The following is an 18,781-nucleotide window of genomic DNA, read 5'->3' as shown; positions in this document are numbered from 1 at the left end:
AATCTGGTACAACACAGCAAGCCATGTAGTATTCCCTATTTCTCTTTTTAATAATAATTTTTTTATTTTTTGAGTCACTTGAGAAAAAGTGACTCTATGTAATCGGTCAGTGTTAGTCTGTCCGGCCGGCCGGCCGGCCGGCCCGTAGACACCACCTTAACGTTGGACTTTTCTCGGAAACTATCAAAGCGATCGGGCTCATATTTTGTTTAGTCGTGACCTCCAATGACCTCTACACTTTAACGATGGTTTCGTTGACCTTTGACCTTTTTCAAGGTCACAGGTCAGCGTCAAAGGAAAAATTAGACATTTTATATCTTTTCTCGGAAACTATCAAAGCGATCGGGCTCATATTTTGTTTAGTCGTGACCTCCAATGACCTCTACACTTTAACGATGGTTTCGTTGACCTTTGACCTTTTTCAAGGTCACAGGTCAGCGTCAAAGGAAAAATTAGACATTTTATATCTTTGACAAAGTTCATCGGATGTGATTGAAACTTTGTAGGATTATTCTTTACATCAAAGTATTTACATCTGTAGCCTTTTACGAACGTTATCAGAAAAACAAGGGAGATAACTAGCCTTTTCTGTTCGGCAACACACAACTTAACGTTGGGCTTTTCTCGGAAACTATAAAAGTGACCGGGCTCAAATTTTATGTGAACGTGACTCATTGTGTTGTGAATAGCAATTTCTTCCTGTCCATCTGATGCCTCATATAATATTCAGAACTGCGAAAGTGACTCGATCGAGCGTTTGCTCTTCTTGTTTATTTTTATTTTTTTATCTCAGTTGCATGCAGGCTGCTTCAAACCCTTTCCTTTTAGCCTTTTTGTTGTTGTTGTTGTGTTGTTGTTGTTGTTGTTGTTGTTGTTGTTGTTGTTGTTGGCGGGGAGCATCCTTCTTCATTGATCTTTTTTTTCTTACAATTTTTTTCTGCTTTTTATATTAATGTTTCTACTTTAAATATACCTATATCATTAACAATACTATATCTAAATGTATTTTAAACAACTTTTCTATTTAACAATTATTTATAGATATGGTTCCGCTCTGGATATTGTCTGCATTTTTGATGGATGGTCTTATCATGCCCTCCAGCAAAAGATAGCACACAGCGTGTTGCTCATACTGTCAGGTTTGAATTAATGACACAATCATAAAAAAAGCGGATAGTCATCCATTTTGCCTTCAAACTTGAATATTCAGAATAATTGGACATCGTGCGTTGTTCTGGTACACGTAAGAACATTGTAGGGGTTAAACTAAAAAAAAAATCAGGAAATTGCCTGGGCAGTTCTCTCTTCTTTCTATTTCAGTCTCTGATTTCAGAATATAACATGCAAACTCCCATATTATCCCCCCCCCCCCCCCCTAAAAATCAACACACAACCACCAACAACAAAAACAACAATGAGACTATACATTTCATCAAAAACATCAACGATAAATGTGCCACGTGTTGTGACTCCGCCCTTGATATGGGCACCATGTGTTCATTAATTCTGCTTCGAATATTGAATGCATTTTATGTGCACAAAAAGCTTTTCATGTGCTTTATACATTAAGTTTTACAGGTCTGGCTTTTGTGCAATTTCAAAAAAGGTTGCCTAATTCGGGAATCGACTTAACAGTACAATCGAATTAACCTTATTTTCTCAATCTGAGAAATTGAGATAATGAAGTTAATTTGATTGTACTGTCCCCGAATTAGGCAACTTTTTTTTAAAATTACGAGGTTTGAAATTGAGCGGCAGCCAAACTAACCCGATTTAAGCCCACAAGATTAGTACCTGGGGTAATTCGAATGACGTGGTATACCTTAATCAACATTAGTCAATCAGTGACTTAAATACAGTGATTACAGGCAAGATCCGGGCATTCCCCATGGATGAATGCGTTCATATCATTGATGAATTTTCCGCGACATTGCGTAAGTGTAACTTTACAATGAAGGGGTTACTTTTTCCAGTCATTTGAGTCTAGCATATTTTAAAAGTTGTTGAAAGTGTCATGCATAGGCTTGAATCCGTGGTTGAGATATGTGCGCGATATAAATTGCATAAATAAAATAAATAAAAAAATAAATAGGCTAAAGTTTATGTCCCCAAAATATAACGTGATTCGGTCAACAGATGTGGAAGTTATTTGCATTTGTGAGGGTTGCATTTTTTTTGGTCACCCTGCAATAAGTCGAAGGGAGAACACTTTTGCATATCCCAAAGAAAGTGTACTAATTTTGAGTACAATACAATTGCCCTGAAGCCATGTAAACTGAACATTTCAGATAGACCATAAGCGCTTTAAACGTGCTGCCTAATGTGTCTGTGAGCATTAAAATTCATGCCCGTTTTATTTCATTCAAACTTTCTATGCCGTTAAAGGCATATAACTTGGCTATTTTTTTTTACACTTTTCGGATCCAGAATTCCTTTAACAGGGTTCACGTGATCGCCCTTCAATTGAGGTTACCCCGAAAATCGGCCGGACAAAAACGTAGGGTACCAATTAAAAAAACAACCGAAAATTCAGAATATGCTAAACTCGGCAATAATAACAAACCAGAAGAAAGTTCAATCAGTTATCTATCCAGAAGGTGTTATTCTATATGGTTATATTGCGTACTTCTGTTGTTATAATGCAAGTGCCAATCCCATCAATGGCCAAAAACGGTCAAGCTCAAGACATAATTGCGACATATCTATCTCTATCATGTTTTTCTCTTCCTTGCTTTACTGAGTCGCATTCTCCTAACCTTACTCCGCAGTATGGTGACTCACTCAAAATGATACAAAGGAAACCCTCTTTTTCTCTCCTTCTCTCTATTTTCATGAGACCCCCCACCTCCCCCCGGCCCTCCCCCCTCCCCCCCCCCCCTCTCTCTCTCTCTCTCTCTCTCTCTCTCTCTCTCTCTCTCTCTCTCTCTCTCTCTCTCTCTCTCTCACTCTCTCTATGCCTATGTCCCTCTCTGGGCGAGGGCTGGTTGAAAAGAAGCTCGTTTAGGCCTATATTGCTTATGCCACAACCCTCGTAAAATAAAATTTGATTTGATTTGATTTGATTTGATCTCTCTCTCTCTCTCTCTCTTAAAAACCTCAGGTGACACAATCGTCCCCTACCTTTTGGCGTTGTTTAACGACCTTTTTAGGACTGGTGATTACCCTTCAGATTGGGCAAAGGCTATCATTCAACCAATATTTAAGAAAGGTGATGATGAGAACCCTGAAAATTATAGAGGCGTCTCTTTGTTAAGTTGTGTGAGCAAGTTGTATACCAGTATTATGAATGCCCGTTTGACAGCGTGGGCTCAGGAAAATAACATTCTCTCTGAGTCACAGGCGGGTTTTAGAAAAAAATACTCCACAATTGACCACATGTTCACTCTTTATGCAGCAGTTACCAAGCAGCTTCAACTAAAAAAGAAGTTATATGTTGCTTTTGTGGACTTTCAAAAGGCGTTTGACACCGTTAAAAGGGATGTTTTGTGGAATGTTTTATTAAAGATTGGTGTAAAAGGAAGAATGTTTAACATGCTTAGGTCAATGTACTCATCCGTTCTCTCTTGCGTCCGATGTAACTCTGGCAATACTGATTATTTTGAATGCCTACAAGGCCTGAAGCAGGGCTGTCTAGCGAGCCCAACGCTTTTTTCGTTTCTTATAAACGAACTTGCCTCGGAAATAATATGTAAGGGCAGACACGGAATTCAAATGCTTCCCGGCGAGATCGAACTGTTTCTTTTGATGTTCGCTGACGACATTGCACTGCTATCATCGTCCATAGTGGGTTTGCAAAACCAACTGAACATCTTATATAACGTTTCAAGGCGTCTTGGGTTGAGGCTAAACATGAATAAAACCAATGTCGTTGTTTTTCGAAACGGTGGTCATTTAGCCAAAAGTGAGAAATGGTTCTATGGAAACGCGCAAGTATCAAGTACTAGCTCTTACAAGTATCTCGGTCTGACATTCACAACCCAAGCCCGTTTGAATCTCTCTTTCAATGACGCAATCACCAGAGCCAAACAAGGTGTCATTGAAATTTTTAAAGTCCTATGGAATATAGGATGCCACGACATGGACATATTTTTTAAATTATTTGATGCGCAAATTGCTCCCATCTTGCTCTATGGCTCAGAACTATGGGGATGTTTTGACTGTTCACAGATTGAAAAGGTCCATATGTATGCCTGTAAAAGACTACTCGGGATCCCGTCAAACAGTCCAAACCAGATGGTGTATGGGGAACTTGGAAGATGAACTTTGTCAATCCTAGCAAATATCCGATGCGTAAAGTACTGGTTGAGACTTAACTGTATGCCGGATTCGAGATATGCAAAGATGTCATACATCATGTTAAAAAACGCAGTTGAAAGGGGAAAGCAGAATTGGGTCTCACAAGTTAAATGCCTCCTTTGCATGAATGGATTTGGAGATGTGTGGTTGAACGGGTCTGTAGGTAGGGAATGTGTGTTTATTAGATCATTACAGCAACGTCTTCAAGACTGCTTTGAGCAAAACTGGCACTGTAAACTTGATACAAGTGTGAGATTTGATGTATACAGGATGTTTAAAGGAGAACTTGAAAAAGAAAAGTATCTGGGTGTCATTGAAAACCAGTACATACGCAAAATGTACACAAAGTTCAGACTGGGCATTACACAATTGAAGGTAAATAAACTGCGCTATAATCCCGAGTGCGCTGAATCCAGAAATTGTACATTTTGTAAATCAACGGAAGAAAATGAAAACCACTTCCTGTTTAAATGCCCAGCTTATAATGCAATTCGTCAAAAGTACATTGGAGCTTGTTTTGACCTTGACCAGTTCTCCAACTCATCGTTGTGCATTTTACAGACCGACAACAAATTACGACTGATTGCATTGTCAAATTATGTGTTCTACGCGTTTAGACAAAGAGAAAATCAATTGTGAAATAGACCGGTGTGATCGTACAACCCAAAATCCTTGTCTTCAGCTTACTGTATTTTTGTTTTGTTTTTACTTCTTGTTCTATGTGTTGATTTTAAGTTGCCTTGCTTCCGGACGGTCAAGTCCACTTTGTTCACATGCAAACTATTTTCTCCCCCTTGTACATACACATTGTGTTTGATGCAATGAAAATTCGCCTTCGCCCTCTCTCTCCCTCTCTCTCTCTCTCTCTCTCCCTCTCTCCCTCTCCCTCTCTCTCCCTCTCTCCCTCTCTCCCTCTCTCCCTCTCTCTCCCTCTCTCCCTCTCTCCCTCTCTCCCTCTCTCTCTCTCTCTCTCTCTCTCTCTCTCTCTCTCTCTCTCTCTCTCTCTCTCTCTCTCTCTAAACCCTTAGAAAAGCACATACAAAAACACCTACTGGTATATATGGAACAAATGAATCTGTTTCATTCTTTTCAGTCTGGATTCCGCTCGAAGCATTCCTGCCACACCGCCTTAAGCTCTTTATGCGAGACTTGGCTGTCAGCAATAAACAAAGCAGAAATAACGGGAGCGTTGTTTCTGGACTTTAAGAAAGCCTTTGACCTAGTAGATCACTCACTTCTACTGACAAAACTAAAGTGCTATTTAAAAGACGACTCCGCCTGTGCCTTTTTTGAATCGTATCTTTCAAAACGGAAACAGTATGTATCCATTAACTGTAAAACTTCGTCAAACGAGTTTGTCAGGAGTGGTGTCCCTCAAGGGTCTGTATTAGGACCTATCTTGTTCTGTATTTATATAAATGACTTACCCCTTCATGTGTCCGATGAAAAAGTTAGATGTGAGTTCTTCGCGGATGACTCTTCTGTTCACACTAGTCAAAAATCTTTGGAATCCGTCAACTCTTCTCTTCAAACAAGTGTGGATGAAATCACTGAGTGGTGCGTTTCTAATGCAATGATCATTCATCCGATTAAAACAAAGAGTATGGTGATAACCACGAGACAAAAACACCAGTTAAGTCCTTTACTATTACAACTGTCAGTTGGTTCAACTCAAGTGCAGCAAGTTAGGGAACATAGACTATTAGGTGTTACCATTGATCAAGAGTTGAAATGGCAAATTCATTTGAGTAATATTTGCAAAGTAGTATCAAAGAATTTGTACCTGTTATCAAAATTAAGGCATTACGCCGATTCTGAAGCACTCAAAATGTTCTATTACGCCCACATAATGCCTCATATAAACTTCGCTTCGACACTTTGGGATAACTGCAGTGATGTTCATTTAAAAAAACTCAATTCCCTGCATCGCCGAGCTGCAAAACTTATTCTGCATGATTTGAATAGGTCCACGGATGATAAACTAAAGCTCCTAAATTTCCTTCCCTTGAAAGATCAGTTGACGTTAAACAAGGCTGTGTTCATGTATAAAATTCTAAATGACGACTGTCCTAAATATTTGCAATCACATTTCAAACATGCCACAAAAAGATATGGGTCCCAAAAAATCATCCCTCCTATACCTCGCATAGACCTCTACAAATCGAGCCTAGCCTTCTCGGGAGCTTTTCTCTGGAACTCCTTCCCTCAACAGATAAGAAATGCAACTTCAGTGAAATTGTTTAAGAGACAGTCCCGTTCACACATCATTCGTGAATGAAATGTCTTGTTCGATTGTTATTTTGTTGAACATTTTGTACTAGTGTTAACGGATGTGTAGCTAATCTGAGCAACTTAATTCTCAAAATGAAAGGCTTAACTATGTCAATGTAATTTTGTAATTTTTGAGTTCTCCTTATATAATTCCTTAACTGCACATAGTATTGCAATACATACAATGTATTTCTATATCTTATATGATTGAATTTTTATTTGTTATGTTCGTCTGTCTTTATGTGTTGTATAAAGGACAGGTTGGAAGAATAGGCTTTGCCTAAAACCTTTATCCTTTTGTAATAAAGTTCTGAGTCTGAGTCTCTCTCTCTCTCTCTCTCTCTCTCTCTCTCTCTCTCTCTCTCTCTCTCTCTCTCTCTCTCTCCCGCAGTGGGGCACTGCGGTTATGAAATTAAAAGCCCCTCCTGTTTTTGGAACCGCAGGAGCTTTCTAGTTTGCTGTTAGGTAGATTTTTGGTTCCTCTTTCCTGTCATGCTCTCTTTTTCTTCATGAATTCTTTTCTTTTTTCTGCCTTCTTGCTCATTCACCTGTATTTTTTCCAAAAATCTCTTCTCTTGCCGCTTGTCTCGCGATTCATGTATAGTTTAATCTGTTAGTGTTCTGATGTAAGTCCAGCAGTAGATAGGTTAAGCCTATTTTAACATACTGGAAACTGGTAATCTTCCAGTAGGTATTAATTTAGTTTTACTAAAGCCTGCTGGGACACAAGTAATGGGTTAGTGCATTTGTAAACAGGAATCGCTTGACAAGTGGCCCCCTTCATCCCCCCTTCCTCGTCCTGATATGGCTCTGCGTAGTCGGCTGGACGTTAAGCAACAAATAAACAAACAAACTCTCTCTCTCTCTCTCTCTCTCTCTCTCTCTCTCTCTCTCTCTCTCTCTCTCTCTCTCTCTCTCTCTCTCTCTCTCTCTCTCTCTGTGCGTGTGCTCGCATATGTGTGCCTCTTTTCTATCTCCTTTGTTCCATGAATCTCCCACCCCACTACCCCACCCACCACCACCCCTTTCTCACTTGTCACGCACACATGCACAAAACACGCACGCAGTCTGTCATCCACGACTCAAAACAATCTTACTCTTTCGACTACAAAACACAAGTTGTCACATAAATTAATACACATAACACTCATTAACAAACCATACAACTCTTTCTTACGACAACTTTGACAACGACAACAACAAGATCAAACAGTAATAAAGTCAATAACGACAAAGAATAGTTATTTTCCTTTTAACGCATCTTTCACACCTCTCACTTTCGCTCAGTTCACAATGACGTTATGGATCCTGCACTTTTAGCTGTTAGGACGGCTTAGGCTAATGTTACCGTGAATGCGTATCCGAAATCGTCCATGAACTTGGGTTAACGAGGCCGTAGTGCGAAGCGACAAGAGCCATCGGTGACGTCAAGTCCTTGCCAGGCGAGCAGTGCCGTCGTCGAAAGTGGAGCAGGCAGACATCTCCTCAGTAGTAGGCCATTTCAAAGCCTCCGCATGCTGAAAAACAACCTGGAATGGTGAACACAAGACTTAGTTCACAGTAACAGTAACATCGCCCACCCGTCCTTATAATTTAACAACCAAGTGCAGGATTAAATAGACATAACTCTTTACTCTCACTCTCATGCATCTCGAACACACATACCAACGGACTTATACATTTAATTCTGCTTAGTATGAAGTCCAACGAATAATACCAAATTCATTCTATAAACAAAACTGTCAACCACTCTCCTTTCAACCAAAACATGTTCATTCAATAATATACCAAACCATTTTCCAAAACGAACTCACAAATTCATACCGTTCAAGTACAAAGTATCTACGAGCTCAAATTTAACTCTGAGTTCACCTTACAAAATACAAGTAAAATCCACGTGAAATACCTGAGCACGAGCTCCACGAGACACTTGAAGTTAACCAGCGTCTACCTGTGACAGGTGAAATAGAGGAACACAGGCGCTCCATAACAATACCTTTAACACCACAGCATAAAAATATACTAATACTAAAGCCGCTTGTGACATCACTCTCACTCTACCTATGTGCGTGCCCGCTTGCGTGTGCTCGTGTCAAATCGCCCACGTAGTCGGCAACACCCCAAAGACAATCTAAACTAGATACAACCACCCCCCCCCCCCCACCCCCCACCTGCCACCCCCACCCCCACCCCCCAGAGCCGGGTTTTCCCGTCTCACATGTCCCTAATATGGCTTTGGCGTCGGGGCGTAAAGCTTCCATTTTCTTCCCCCCCCCCCCCCACCACCACCACCACTACCACCACCAGCTGTTCAACTGCGTATTAAGTCCCTGATGGTTCTGTCGTGAGGCTATAAAAGAAAGAAAAATCTTCTTTTCAACAACAGTCGTCATCTGACCTTTCACCATGTCTCCCGCGAAGGGTTTCGCTCAGCTCCTCCTGATTGTGTCCACGTTTTCGTCCGGTAGGTGCCAAACGTCTGCTCACGGCAGACGGCCCCACATCATACTCATCGTTGCAGACGACCTCGGGTGGAGCGATGTCGGGTGGCGTGACCCAGAAATGCACACACCCGCCCTGGACCGCTTGGCGATGGATGGAGTCATCCTGAACCAGACTTATATATGCAGGTACGAGGTTAATACAATAACGCACGCGAAAGACTGACATTTACTTTCAAAAACAAACTGAGTTTTTCATGCTACGACCCAGAGAAAATGATGCTTCGTAATATTCAACAATTAGAAGAAAAAAAGATTCATTCCATCCTTTCTTCGAATAGAAATGTTTTCATCGCTTCCGAGTGTATAGGGGCCAAGAACCCAGACATTTTGGAATTTAACTCAGAATGTAGGAGATAAACAGAAAATGCGCATATAGATACAGAACTGAACAAAAATTACGTTTTCAGTTTTGTCATTTTGCAAAACTCTGTAGAGATTAAAAAAAAAAAAAAATTAAAAATTAAAATAAAAAAAAGAGAAGTTCAATATGCATAAAATCAGTAAATAATCACTTGCCGAGGGTGTTAAGCAGGTAACTCGAAAATGTTGTGTGCGGTTATTTTTTAATTTTCCCAAACTTTGCCACGCGTGTCACTCGTCAATTGAATCATATTCAGTTGAAGCCACTTCAGTCATCGTATAGACTCTTCAGGGTCAAATCTATCTACAAACCAAATGCTTTGGGAATTTTCACAAACTAAACAGGTTATTTCAACAACGCTAGGTGCTTAACTGCTGTGTATTCTGGATAGTGAAATTTTTAAAGCAAAAAAGATAGAATGAATCTGGTTTCTGGATGCTGCCCAAGCATTCAGGATGTTGTTCGTGACTTTAAACGTCTTTTTGTCACAAAATAGGTAATCTTGAAATTTAGCGTTGTAATCTCAAACCTCAACAGTGCCATGATTGCGTTTTTCTTATAGGAGTCCATTTTATTAACGCCAAGAATGACTTCAATGACATTATTTGACGGAATGAGCTGCAAAAGTAAGCATAATTTGGCTATATGTGCCGTTGACCGAAGAAAAAGCTTGATTTTAGTCGCTATTTTTGTCTCTCTTTAGCTGTCTTTCAGTTTCTGAAAATGGCCGCGCCGATAATTTTCTTCTTCCAAACCCATCTGCACATAAAACGCATCTTTTTGTACAGTTCATTTCGTCACTCGAACGGCAACGCAAATGACTTTTTTTATGCTTAAAATAGCAAGTTATACAAATTCAGTGGCTTAGATTGCAGCAGAAAGACTACCCTGAATTTACAACGCTCGAGTTCAAGATAACTAAAAATAATTATTAAACAAAAAATATCTTTCTTTTTTTATAGCGCGAGTCTCATCAATTGCCTCCAGGTGCTTTACAATTGCATTCTAAAACAAACGAGCAAAAATGTTAACGAGCATACAAAGCATACAAATAACTGAGGCAAAACCACATCAACAAAAACACCAAGCGAACTGGGCTTACATGACAAAACTATATCCAATGGGTCACATTTTCTCTTGAACAGTCACATACATTTATTTCATTTTATCTGCGCAGGCCGAGTGTTCACCGTCTCGGGCAGCCATGTTGACGGGCAAATACCCATTCCGTCTTGGGCTGCAACATAACGTCATCATAGCCGGCAAGGAAAACTACTTGCCCGCTTCAGAGACACTTCTACCCGAGCACCTGCAACGTCTCGGGTACGCCACCCATATTGTGGGCAAGTGGCACCTTGGGTTCTGTGACTGGAAGTACACCCCGACTTACCGCGGCTTTGACACTTTCTACGGGTTCTACAATGCGGCGGAGGACTACTATACTCATAGAGGTACTGTACGCGAAAGGACACGGGCAGATATGAGTGTGTGCGTGTGTGTGTGTGTGTGTGTGCGTGTGCGTGTGTGTGTGTGTGGGCGTGTGTCTGTGTGTGTGTGTGGGGGGGGCATGTGTGTGTGTGTGTGTGCGCGCGTGTGTGTGCGCGCGTGTGTGTGCGCGCGTATGTGATTGTTTATTCGTGTGTGCGTCAGTGTTTCCAATTTTGTCAAGCACATCATGTGGGGCGTTTACTTTCTTTTATTTTTCTGTTGAATTTATGTTTTTACAAAATTCATAATAGATATTATGACTGCGAGAATTACTATGTCTACTGCAGGCCTAATTAAATGTTTAACCGCATGTGGCGTCGCTATTCCCCTCTCTAATATATACATGACACGAGACCTACCATTTCAGCTAAGAAAGACGGCTATGACTTCCGTGACAACGAAAAAGTGGACTGGTCCGCCAATGGAACCTACTCGACGCATTTGTTCGCCACGAGAGCTCAGCGGATAGTGAGAGACCACGACCCTGACAAGCCTTTGTTTCTCTACTTGTCCTTCCAGGCGGTGCACGCACCTACTCAAGTACCTCAAGAGTATATAGACGTAAGCGCTTTTAATTTGTTTTTATTCTTTGCTTGGATTTGATAATAATCTGGTTCAGCTCACTGCTCACTCACATTCTGATAATCATCGATCCACGCTATCGCTCATGTCTCTCTGACAAGATGGATAATTGCTACGCGGAGTACAGGGAAAGAAAGTGGCTAAAAGCCGAAATCTATCAAAACAAGAATACAGAGTTATCGCCCATATGTTTTTCGCTAATGTTTCTGATGAGACGAAAGACGAACGTGATTGTAGAATGGCCGACTTCGACAGTGATCTCCGTTCTGTTCTTCACAGTTATGATAAAGACATCGTTCTCAGGTTAAAACAAGTCAACATTTTGAGACTGCTGTGGGAAGGAGACCGTGATATTGTTGCATCACTCCCAACTGGTTACGGAAAAAGTTTTGTTCGCTCCGTAGCCATTTTGTTATGATCACGTGACAAAGTTGAATATCACGTGACACTTTTGCCATATTTAGAGTTGTTTGCAGTAAATACATCCGCGAAAGATAGCTCGCTTGAAACTGTCTTACATAACAATTCCTTTGTAATTCAAAAATTACACAACACCATGAAAAATCATTATCGACGATCGCGAATCTGCTTGTATCAATAACACATTACGAAAAGCTCTAAGTATGTTTAAAAAAAAATCGATTTCCTCTCCAGAGAAGGAATCCTGTCATAAATGAGACCCGAAAGGAAGTAACCGCTCATTTTATCTGAGTTCAGGATGTGTCACTCACTAATCCCGTACATGTAATCCGCCAGGCTAGGGTCGTAGGGGCACTGCACTGATGAGCGCTGCACCAGCTGTCTCCACCTCTGCTGGTTGTGAGCGATGTGCTGGGTTGCCACAAAACTTTTCCCTGGTTCAGCAGCTCCCCTTAACGGCTGAAGTATCAAGGCAAAGCAAATCTTCGTGAAACTGTGGTAAAATCTGGGTGAAAAGAGCATCTATACTTCTCACTTAGAAATTCAATTCATTCTGTTATGCATTTGACAAGTGAAATTCGAGTAAATGAGAATTATGCGGAACCAACTTACTAGCAACTGAGAGAACAACAAGCATTAAAAATAAACAAGCGACTTTCGTCCTCAATTTGGAACACTGTTGTTGAAATGTCAACCTTGTCTGTCCAAAGAAATACTGTCCGAACGTGACGGACAGCAAAAGACAAACGTTCTGCGGTATGGTCGCGGCAATGGACGAAGCGGTGGGCAACTTCACTCAAACCCTGAAGGACTCCGGGCTGGGCGACAATGCCATCGTCATCTTCACCACCGACAACGGCGGGCCCGTCAGTATAGGATCGTCCAACGCGCCGCTTGCTGGCACCAAAACCACCCTCTGGGAAGGTCAGTTGATTTAACTTATTGTATTTTTTGCCTTCTTCTGTGTTCGCGTGCTGCAGTTCCCACGTGCACTCGTGTTGTTGTTGTTTGTTGTTGGTTAAACGGACCCAAACCCACCTTCTGCAAAGGTAAGATGAATTATCTGTGCATTTCTTTTTCTTTTTATGCGTTTGAATGCAACACCTTCCAAGTGCGCTCGTTAATTTACGGACGTTTTTATGCATATTTTTGTAATTCTGGTGAATCTATTTTCTTTCTGATACTGGGAACATTCAATTAAAATTGCAAATGGAGCTGAATGGAAAAGCACATGTGTAATTTCTTTGGAGGTAAGCCATCCTCCAGTTTCATGCTTTTGAATAGTGTGGCGCACGCACGTGAAACCATTTTCCACTAACGGTTAGTTAACGGCTTCATGGTGCGTTGTGTGTTTCCAGAAGACATTGACAAAGAATTAAAAGTCAGTTTTTACATCATTTTTGTCTAGATTGTTGTTTTGTTTTTGTTCGTTTTGCACTATCACATTTTTATAAACACGAACTTGTGTCACTATTTTCAAATATTATTAGACAATGGGATCCAGACACTACCCTTGAAACTCACGTATTGTTTCTTTTGCACAGGAGGAACCAGAGCAGTATCTTTCCTGTACAGCCAAAACCAAACCCTGCTCCCCAAGCGAAACACAACGTTTAACGGCATTATGCATGTCACGGACTGGTTCCCCACCATGCTGTCTATGGCCGGCAACGACGACCTCAACATCACCAGCGGCATCGACGGCATGGACATGTGGGCGGACATCCAGCAAGTCCGGAGGAAGAGTCCCAGGAAGGAGTTTGTCTACAACATTGACGACGTCGACGGAGTGGCCGCTATTCGTGTTAGGAAGTAAGTGTGTGAAATATCAAAGGGGGAGGGAGGGGGGGGGGTAGAGCTGGACTGAGGTGCACGAGAAAGTTACCAACCGGGTAAGATCAGAGTCAGCCGCGGTGTTGGATTGGTTGAAATTAAGATTTGTTATGATTTTGACGAATCAGACCCCACCGCGGTTTGTTCTCTCCCGTTTGGGTCGGTGGCACCCACTTTCGCTTCGTGCACCTCAGCCCAGTTAGCGCAGTTCTATTCGTGGTGGGAAGTGAGTGTGTGAAAAATCAAAGGGGGGCCTGGTAGCTCAGTTCCATTCGTGATGGGAAGTGAGTGTGTGAAAAATCAAAGGGGGGCCTGGTAGCTCAGTTCCATTCGTGTTGGGAAGTGAGTGTGTGAAAAATCAAAGGGGGTCCTAGCTGGCAGATCAGTTCCATTAGTGTTGGGAAGTGAGTTTGTGAAAAATCAAAGGGGGACCTAGCTGGCAGATCAGTTCCATTAGTTTGAGGAATTAAGTTTGTGAAAAATCAAAGGGGGGCCTAGCTGGCAGATCAGTTCCATTAGTTTGGGGGTTAAGTTTGTGAAAAATAAAAGGGGGGCCTAGCTGGCAGATCAGTTCCATTAGTTTGGGGAATTAAGTTTGTGAAAAATCAAAGGGGGTCCTAGCTGGCAGCTCAGTTCCATTCGTGTTGGGAAGTGAGTGTGTAAAAAAATCAAAGGGGGGCCTAGCTGGCAGCTCAGTTCCGTTAGTGTTGGGAAGTGAGTGTGCGAAAATTCAAAGGGGGTCTGGTAGCTCAGTTCCATTAGTGTTGGGAAGTGAATGTGTGAAAAATCAAGGGGGTCTGGTAGCTCAGTTCCATTAGTGTTGGGAAGTGAGTGTGTGAAAAATCAAAGGGGGTCTGGTAGCTCAGTTCCATTAGTGTTGGGAAGTGAATGTGTGAAAAATCAAAGGGGGGCCTGGTAGCTCAGTTCCATTAGTGTTAGGAAGTGAGTGTGTAAAAAATCAAAGGGGGGGGGGGGGGGCCTGGTAGCGCTCTGGCAGTTGTCAGTTGGCCATGGAGCCTCTGTAGACGGTCACTCCAGTAGGGCTTAGAGTCCTCTCAGCTTCGGTATCTAGGGATGCTATGCACATACCGGTTCTTCGATTCGCATGCTCATGTTTAATGGTACGTACGCACGCGCACTCGCACATATTCATTAGTGTTCATTTCTTCATGCAAGTGGTTCTTGCTGCGACGGGTCAGAGTTGCACGGCTTTTAATGTTGCTATACGTTGGTAAATTGTTCGACGGGCTGGGCTATACCCGCTATCTTGCGACGTTATTTAGAACATAAAATACAATTATGGAAAGGTTGCCTAATAAGGACCGCTGCCTAATATGGACCACTTTCCGTCCTGACAAACTAACAATACCAGAGCGCTCAGAACAATTTCATTCGCTGTATTTACCCTCTCTGGATAACGTTCACATATAAGTCAAAACACAAACCTCAAAACAATTAGGATTTTTCTCTTTTTTGCACTTTGGGCAGCGTTCAGTCTAAATTTACGCCTAAAACGAACTAGTTTCTGTCCACAGGCAAAGCTGTTATCGCACAGAAAATGCTATATATGACTGTTAAGACTGTTTTTGTTACATTTTAACAGTGTTGATCCCGATTTTGTACTGCAAACAACAAAAAATAGCAAAATCTCAAAGTACGTGTGTTTTGCCTAATATGGACCACCTTCCACAAATCCAAGGAAATAAAAGCTAAAGGCTATTTTTATTAATTCATTAGGAAGCTTGCTGAAAATAACCTACAACTAGCCCTCGAGCTTTAAAAAAAAAATTACAAATAGTCTTCTTTTCGTGGGAGTTGATAATTTCATTTATTTTCACTCTGTTTTTGATAAGTTTCTTTAGTTTCCTGTTGTGCTTCAAATAATGTTCTCATGAAGCCGACACAGATCAATCTAAAGTATATTTGAATTCGTCTAACTTGCACACTAAGTTGTATCATATTATTTTGAAGTATAGGGTGCTTTTTACAGTGATTCGTGAAAGCCTCTTCACTGGACCATTTGTGAATTTTTCTTTATTTACTTTTTGCTGATTGTCTATCAAAGCTAATTCACTCTAATTAAGCCCAACGGTTAACCTAAGAGAGAAGGACTACCAAACACAAAATGAAACTTCTTCGCAAGAAAACAAGCTAGAACTTTATCAGTGAGAAACAAAGATTCAAAAAGTGGTCCATATTAGGTAACCTTCACCAGCTATTTGTTGCTTAAAAAGTACAACACCGAATTTATTTATGTATGTTCTCCTGTCAATGTCAATCTTTTGCTTACGATTTAACAGAATATTGTATTCTTTCAGATGGAAACTGATGAAGAAAATTAACAAGAAAACTAAAAGTTTGTATAATATATTCCATCCTTTGAATTTGAAAAAAAATGATATGACAATTTATTTTTTTAAGAGTTAGTGTTTCTTGTTGTTGTTGTCGTTGTCGTCGTTGTTGTTGTTGCTACTGTTGTTCTTGCTACTGTTGTTGTTGTCGACGTCGGGTTTTTTCTTCGTTTTTTTCTTTCTGTTTTGCTCATTTTGTCAACCGACGATTTAAATAAAAAAAAAGACAAAAAGTTATATATATATATATATATACAGAATTCAACTTTACGTCTGTATGTGACGTACGATCAGATGTTCCATTGTTGTGTTGTAACTATAGACGCTTGGTCTGTGCACCTTGAAGAAGGCCTGCGGGCCGAAAATTTGGATTTAAAAAGATGCGACATTCTGGCTTGGTTTTGGACTTTTTATTGTGTTGTTTATATATATATATATATATATATATATATATATATATATATATATATATATATATATATACCTTTTATGCCTCGTGGGTTAAGGGTGGAAATATTTGTTTTAATCCTCAGGGTCAATTTATGTGCATGTTTGCTATGCCTCGTGTGTTAAGGGTGGAGACTTTTTCAATCTCGAAGGAGAATCTATGAATATACCTGCTCGTGCCTTACAACACCTCCGCGTATACACGCAATCACAAGACCAAATGCGCACACTCACAAAACCTGTAATCCAGAGTACGCTCGTTCATAGAAGTTACACAAAAAGGACCAGCATGCAGCTCCCCGACAACAGAGTATGACTGCCTAATCGGCGGGAGAAAGCGGTCAAAGCCGTGAGAGTTGCAGCCCGCAGAATCAGAAGACGAGAAAGTTAATCAAAAAGTTCACTTCGTTATGTTGAAAACAGAGGTAAAAACCAAGCTGTTCAACTTGGACAGAAGTTGATGACTTAACTAACCATGTTCACTTGGTTATTTTGAAAACAGAGGTAAAAACCAGGCTCTTCAACTTGGACGGAAGACGATGACTTTACTAACCATGTTCATTTGGTTATTTTGAAAACAGATATGAAAACAATGCTCTACAACTTGGAGAAAGACCCCACAGAGACAGAAAACCTGGCCAGCAGTAAGGCAAAGGTTGTCCAGCGACTGGAGAAGAAGCTGCTCAGATACAGGCGTGGAATGGTGCCTCATCAAAGCGCACCCCCGATTGCCAAAGCTGATCCCATCAACAACAACAACACGTGGTCGCCAGGATTCTGTTAGGTACGTTTTTGAGTGTGGAAATCGGACAGACAGACACACGCACGCACGCATGCGCGCTCGCACGCACGCACCCACGCACGCACGCACGCACGCACGCACGCACGCACACACTCACACACCCACACTCATGTACAGTACACACACGCGCATGCCCGCGCACGTTCGTTTGCACACACACACACACACACACACACACACACACACACACACACTCACACACACACACACACACACACACACACACACACACACACACACACACACACACACATGTACAAACTAGCGCGTGCCCGCGCACGTTCGTTTGCACAGATACACACACACACACACATACACACACATACACGCACACACACACACACACACACACACACACACACACACACACACACACACACACACACACACACACACACTTGGGAATGTTTGGATCTTTTTTCGGATTATCGCGTTATGCTTTAATAACCGGCAGTCAAACAAATGCCAAGCAGAACTACGTATATAATTATATATATATATGAAAGCCTACAAAACAAGATGTTTATGCTTGCAGGAAAACTTAGCCGGAAGGCTGCGCTGTGAAACCCTTCGACGAGTCTGTGTGGACTGATCTCCGCGAAGGAAAAAAACCCACACCAATCAAGTACCTTATTAGTAAAAAACGGATCTTTATTTATTGTTGAACACATATGTACATGTTTTTGGTTGCACGAAATAATAAAGTGTACAATGAAATCACGTTCGCCTCTTTTGTTGCAATTTTCATTTTAAGTCAGCATTGTAATTAGCAAATTGTTTGATCTGTGGTATTTCAGCTACGACGCTGAAATACAATCCCACAGTCGGAACAGACTCAAAGCTTATTTCAACCCAAACAATAATAATGAATCAATTAATCGATATGTTTGAAAAATGCGGTCGCCACGGGGATGACTCACTTTAATTTTTTTTTTAATATATATCTTCTTTTTTTTAACATTACAGACATCTTTTGAAAAATTAAGAAGAAAAAAAGCAGTACATGGATATCACCTGGAACCTGTGCCTTTTTTCATTCTGAACTTTGGAACGTTAAGAGTCTATCTGTTTTTGTATTTCATGACATGCAACATTTCAAAATCATCTGTCAAGTAGTTTTCCGGGAACACACACACACACCTAAAGTGTGGATGGTTACCTAAGAGGCGGCACTGGGTGTAGTGCCTTTCTAGTGCACTTGCACTACAACAGCACTGGGTGCAGTACTCGCTCCGGCATCGAAGAATTTTGCACTAAAAAATGCACAAAATTTGACCTATTTCGTCGCCTATAGAGGACGGAAAGAATGTCATTTTGAACATTGTTATGACATTCTTTCCGTGAAAAAGGTAAATTAAACGGTGTCAATTTAACCATAAGGCAACCATCCACACGTGTGGACGGAAAGAATGTCATTTTGAACATT

The 18,781-nt window shown here is 41.1% G+C and overlaps 2 protein-coding genes across 2 annotated transcripts in view; one reads left to right on the top strand and one right to left on the bottom strand.

Moving 5' to 3' along the window:
- Window positions 1–18,781, bottom strand: part of LOC138962037 (uncharacterized) — a 384,447-nt gene that overhangs the window by 34,019 nt on the left and 331,647 nt on the right. The window lies entirely within an intron of this gene.
- Window positions 8,942–18,076, top strand: LOC138960898 (arylsulfatase B-like). The gene is made up of 8 exons (XM_070332532.1): window positions 8,942–9,191; window positions 10,606–10,883; window positions 11,288–11,481; window positions 12,633–12,846; window positions 13,467–13,734; window positions 16,074–16,111; window positions 17,135–17,337; window positions 17,891–18,076. The coding sequence occupies exons 1-7, from the start codon at window positions 8,974–8,976 to the stop codon at window positions 17,335–17,337; spliced, it is 1,413 nt and encodes a 470-aa protein (XP_070188633.1). The 5' UTR covers window positions 8,942–8,973; the 3' UTR covers window positions 17,891–18,076.

This window comes from Littorina saxatilis, linkage group LG3, assembly GCF_037325665.1.
Source record: "Littorina saxatilis isolate snail1 linkage group LG3, US_GU_Lsax_2.0, whole genome shotgun sequence".
NCBI lineage: Eukaryota > Metazoa > Mollusca > Gastropoda > Littorinimorpha > Littorinidae > Littorina > Littorina saxatilis.
This window is presented reverse-complemented; position numbering and strand designations above follow the sequence as displayed.

Excerpts from the sequence above, each read along its gene's own strand:
- LOC138960898 (XM_070332532.1), top strand. The coding sequence starts at position 8,974 with ATGTCTCCCGCGAAGGGTTTCGCTCAGCTCCTCCTGATTGTGTCCACG. Across the intron at positions 9,192-10,605 it reads ATCCTGAACCAGACTTATAT|GCAGGCCGAGTGTTCACCGT; the intron begins ATGCAGGTACGA and ends CATTTTATCTGC. Across the intron at positions 11,482-12,632 it reads TACCTCAAGAGTATATAGAC|AAATACTGTCCGAACGTGAC; the intron begins GTAAGCGCTTTT and ends GTCTGTCCAAAG.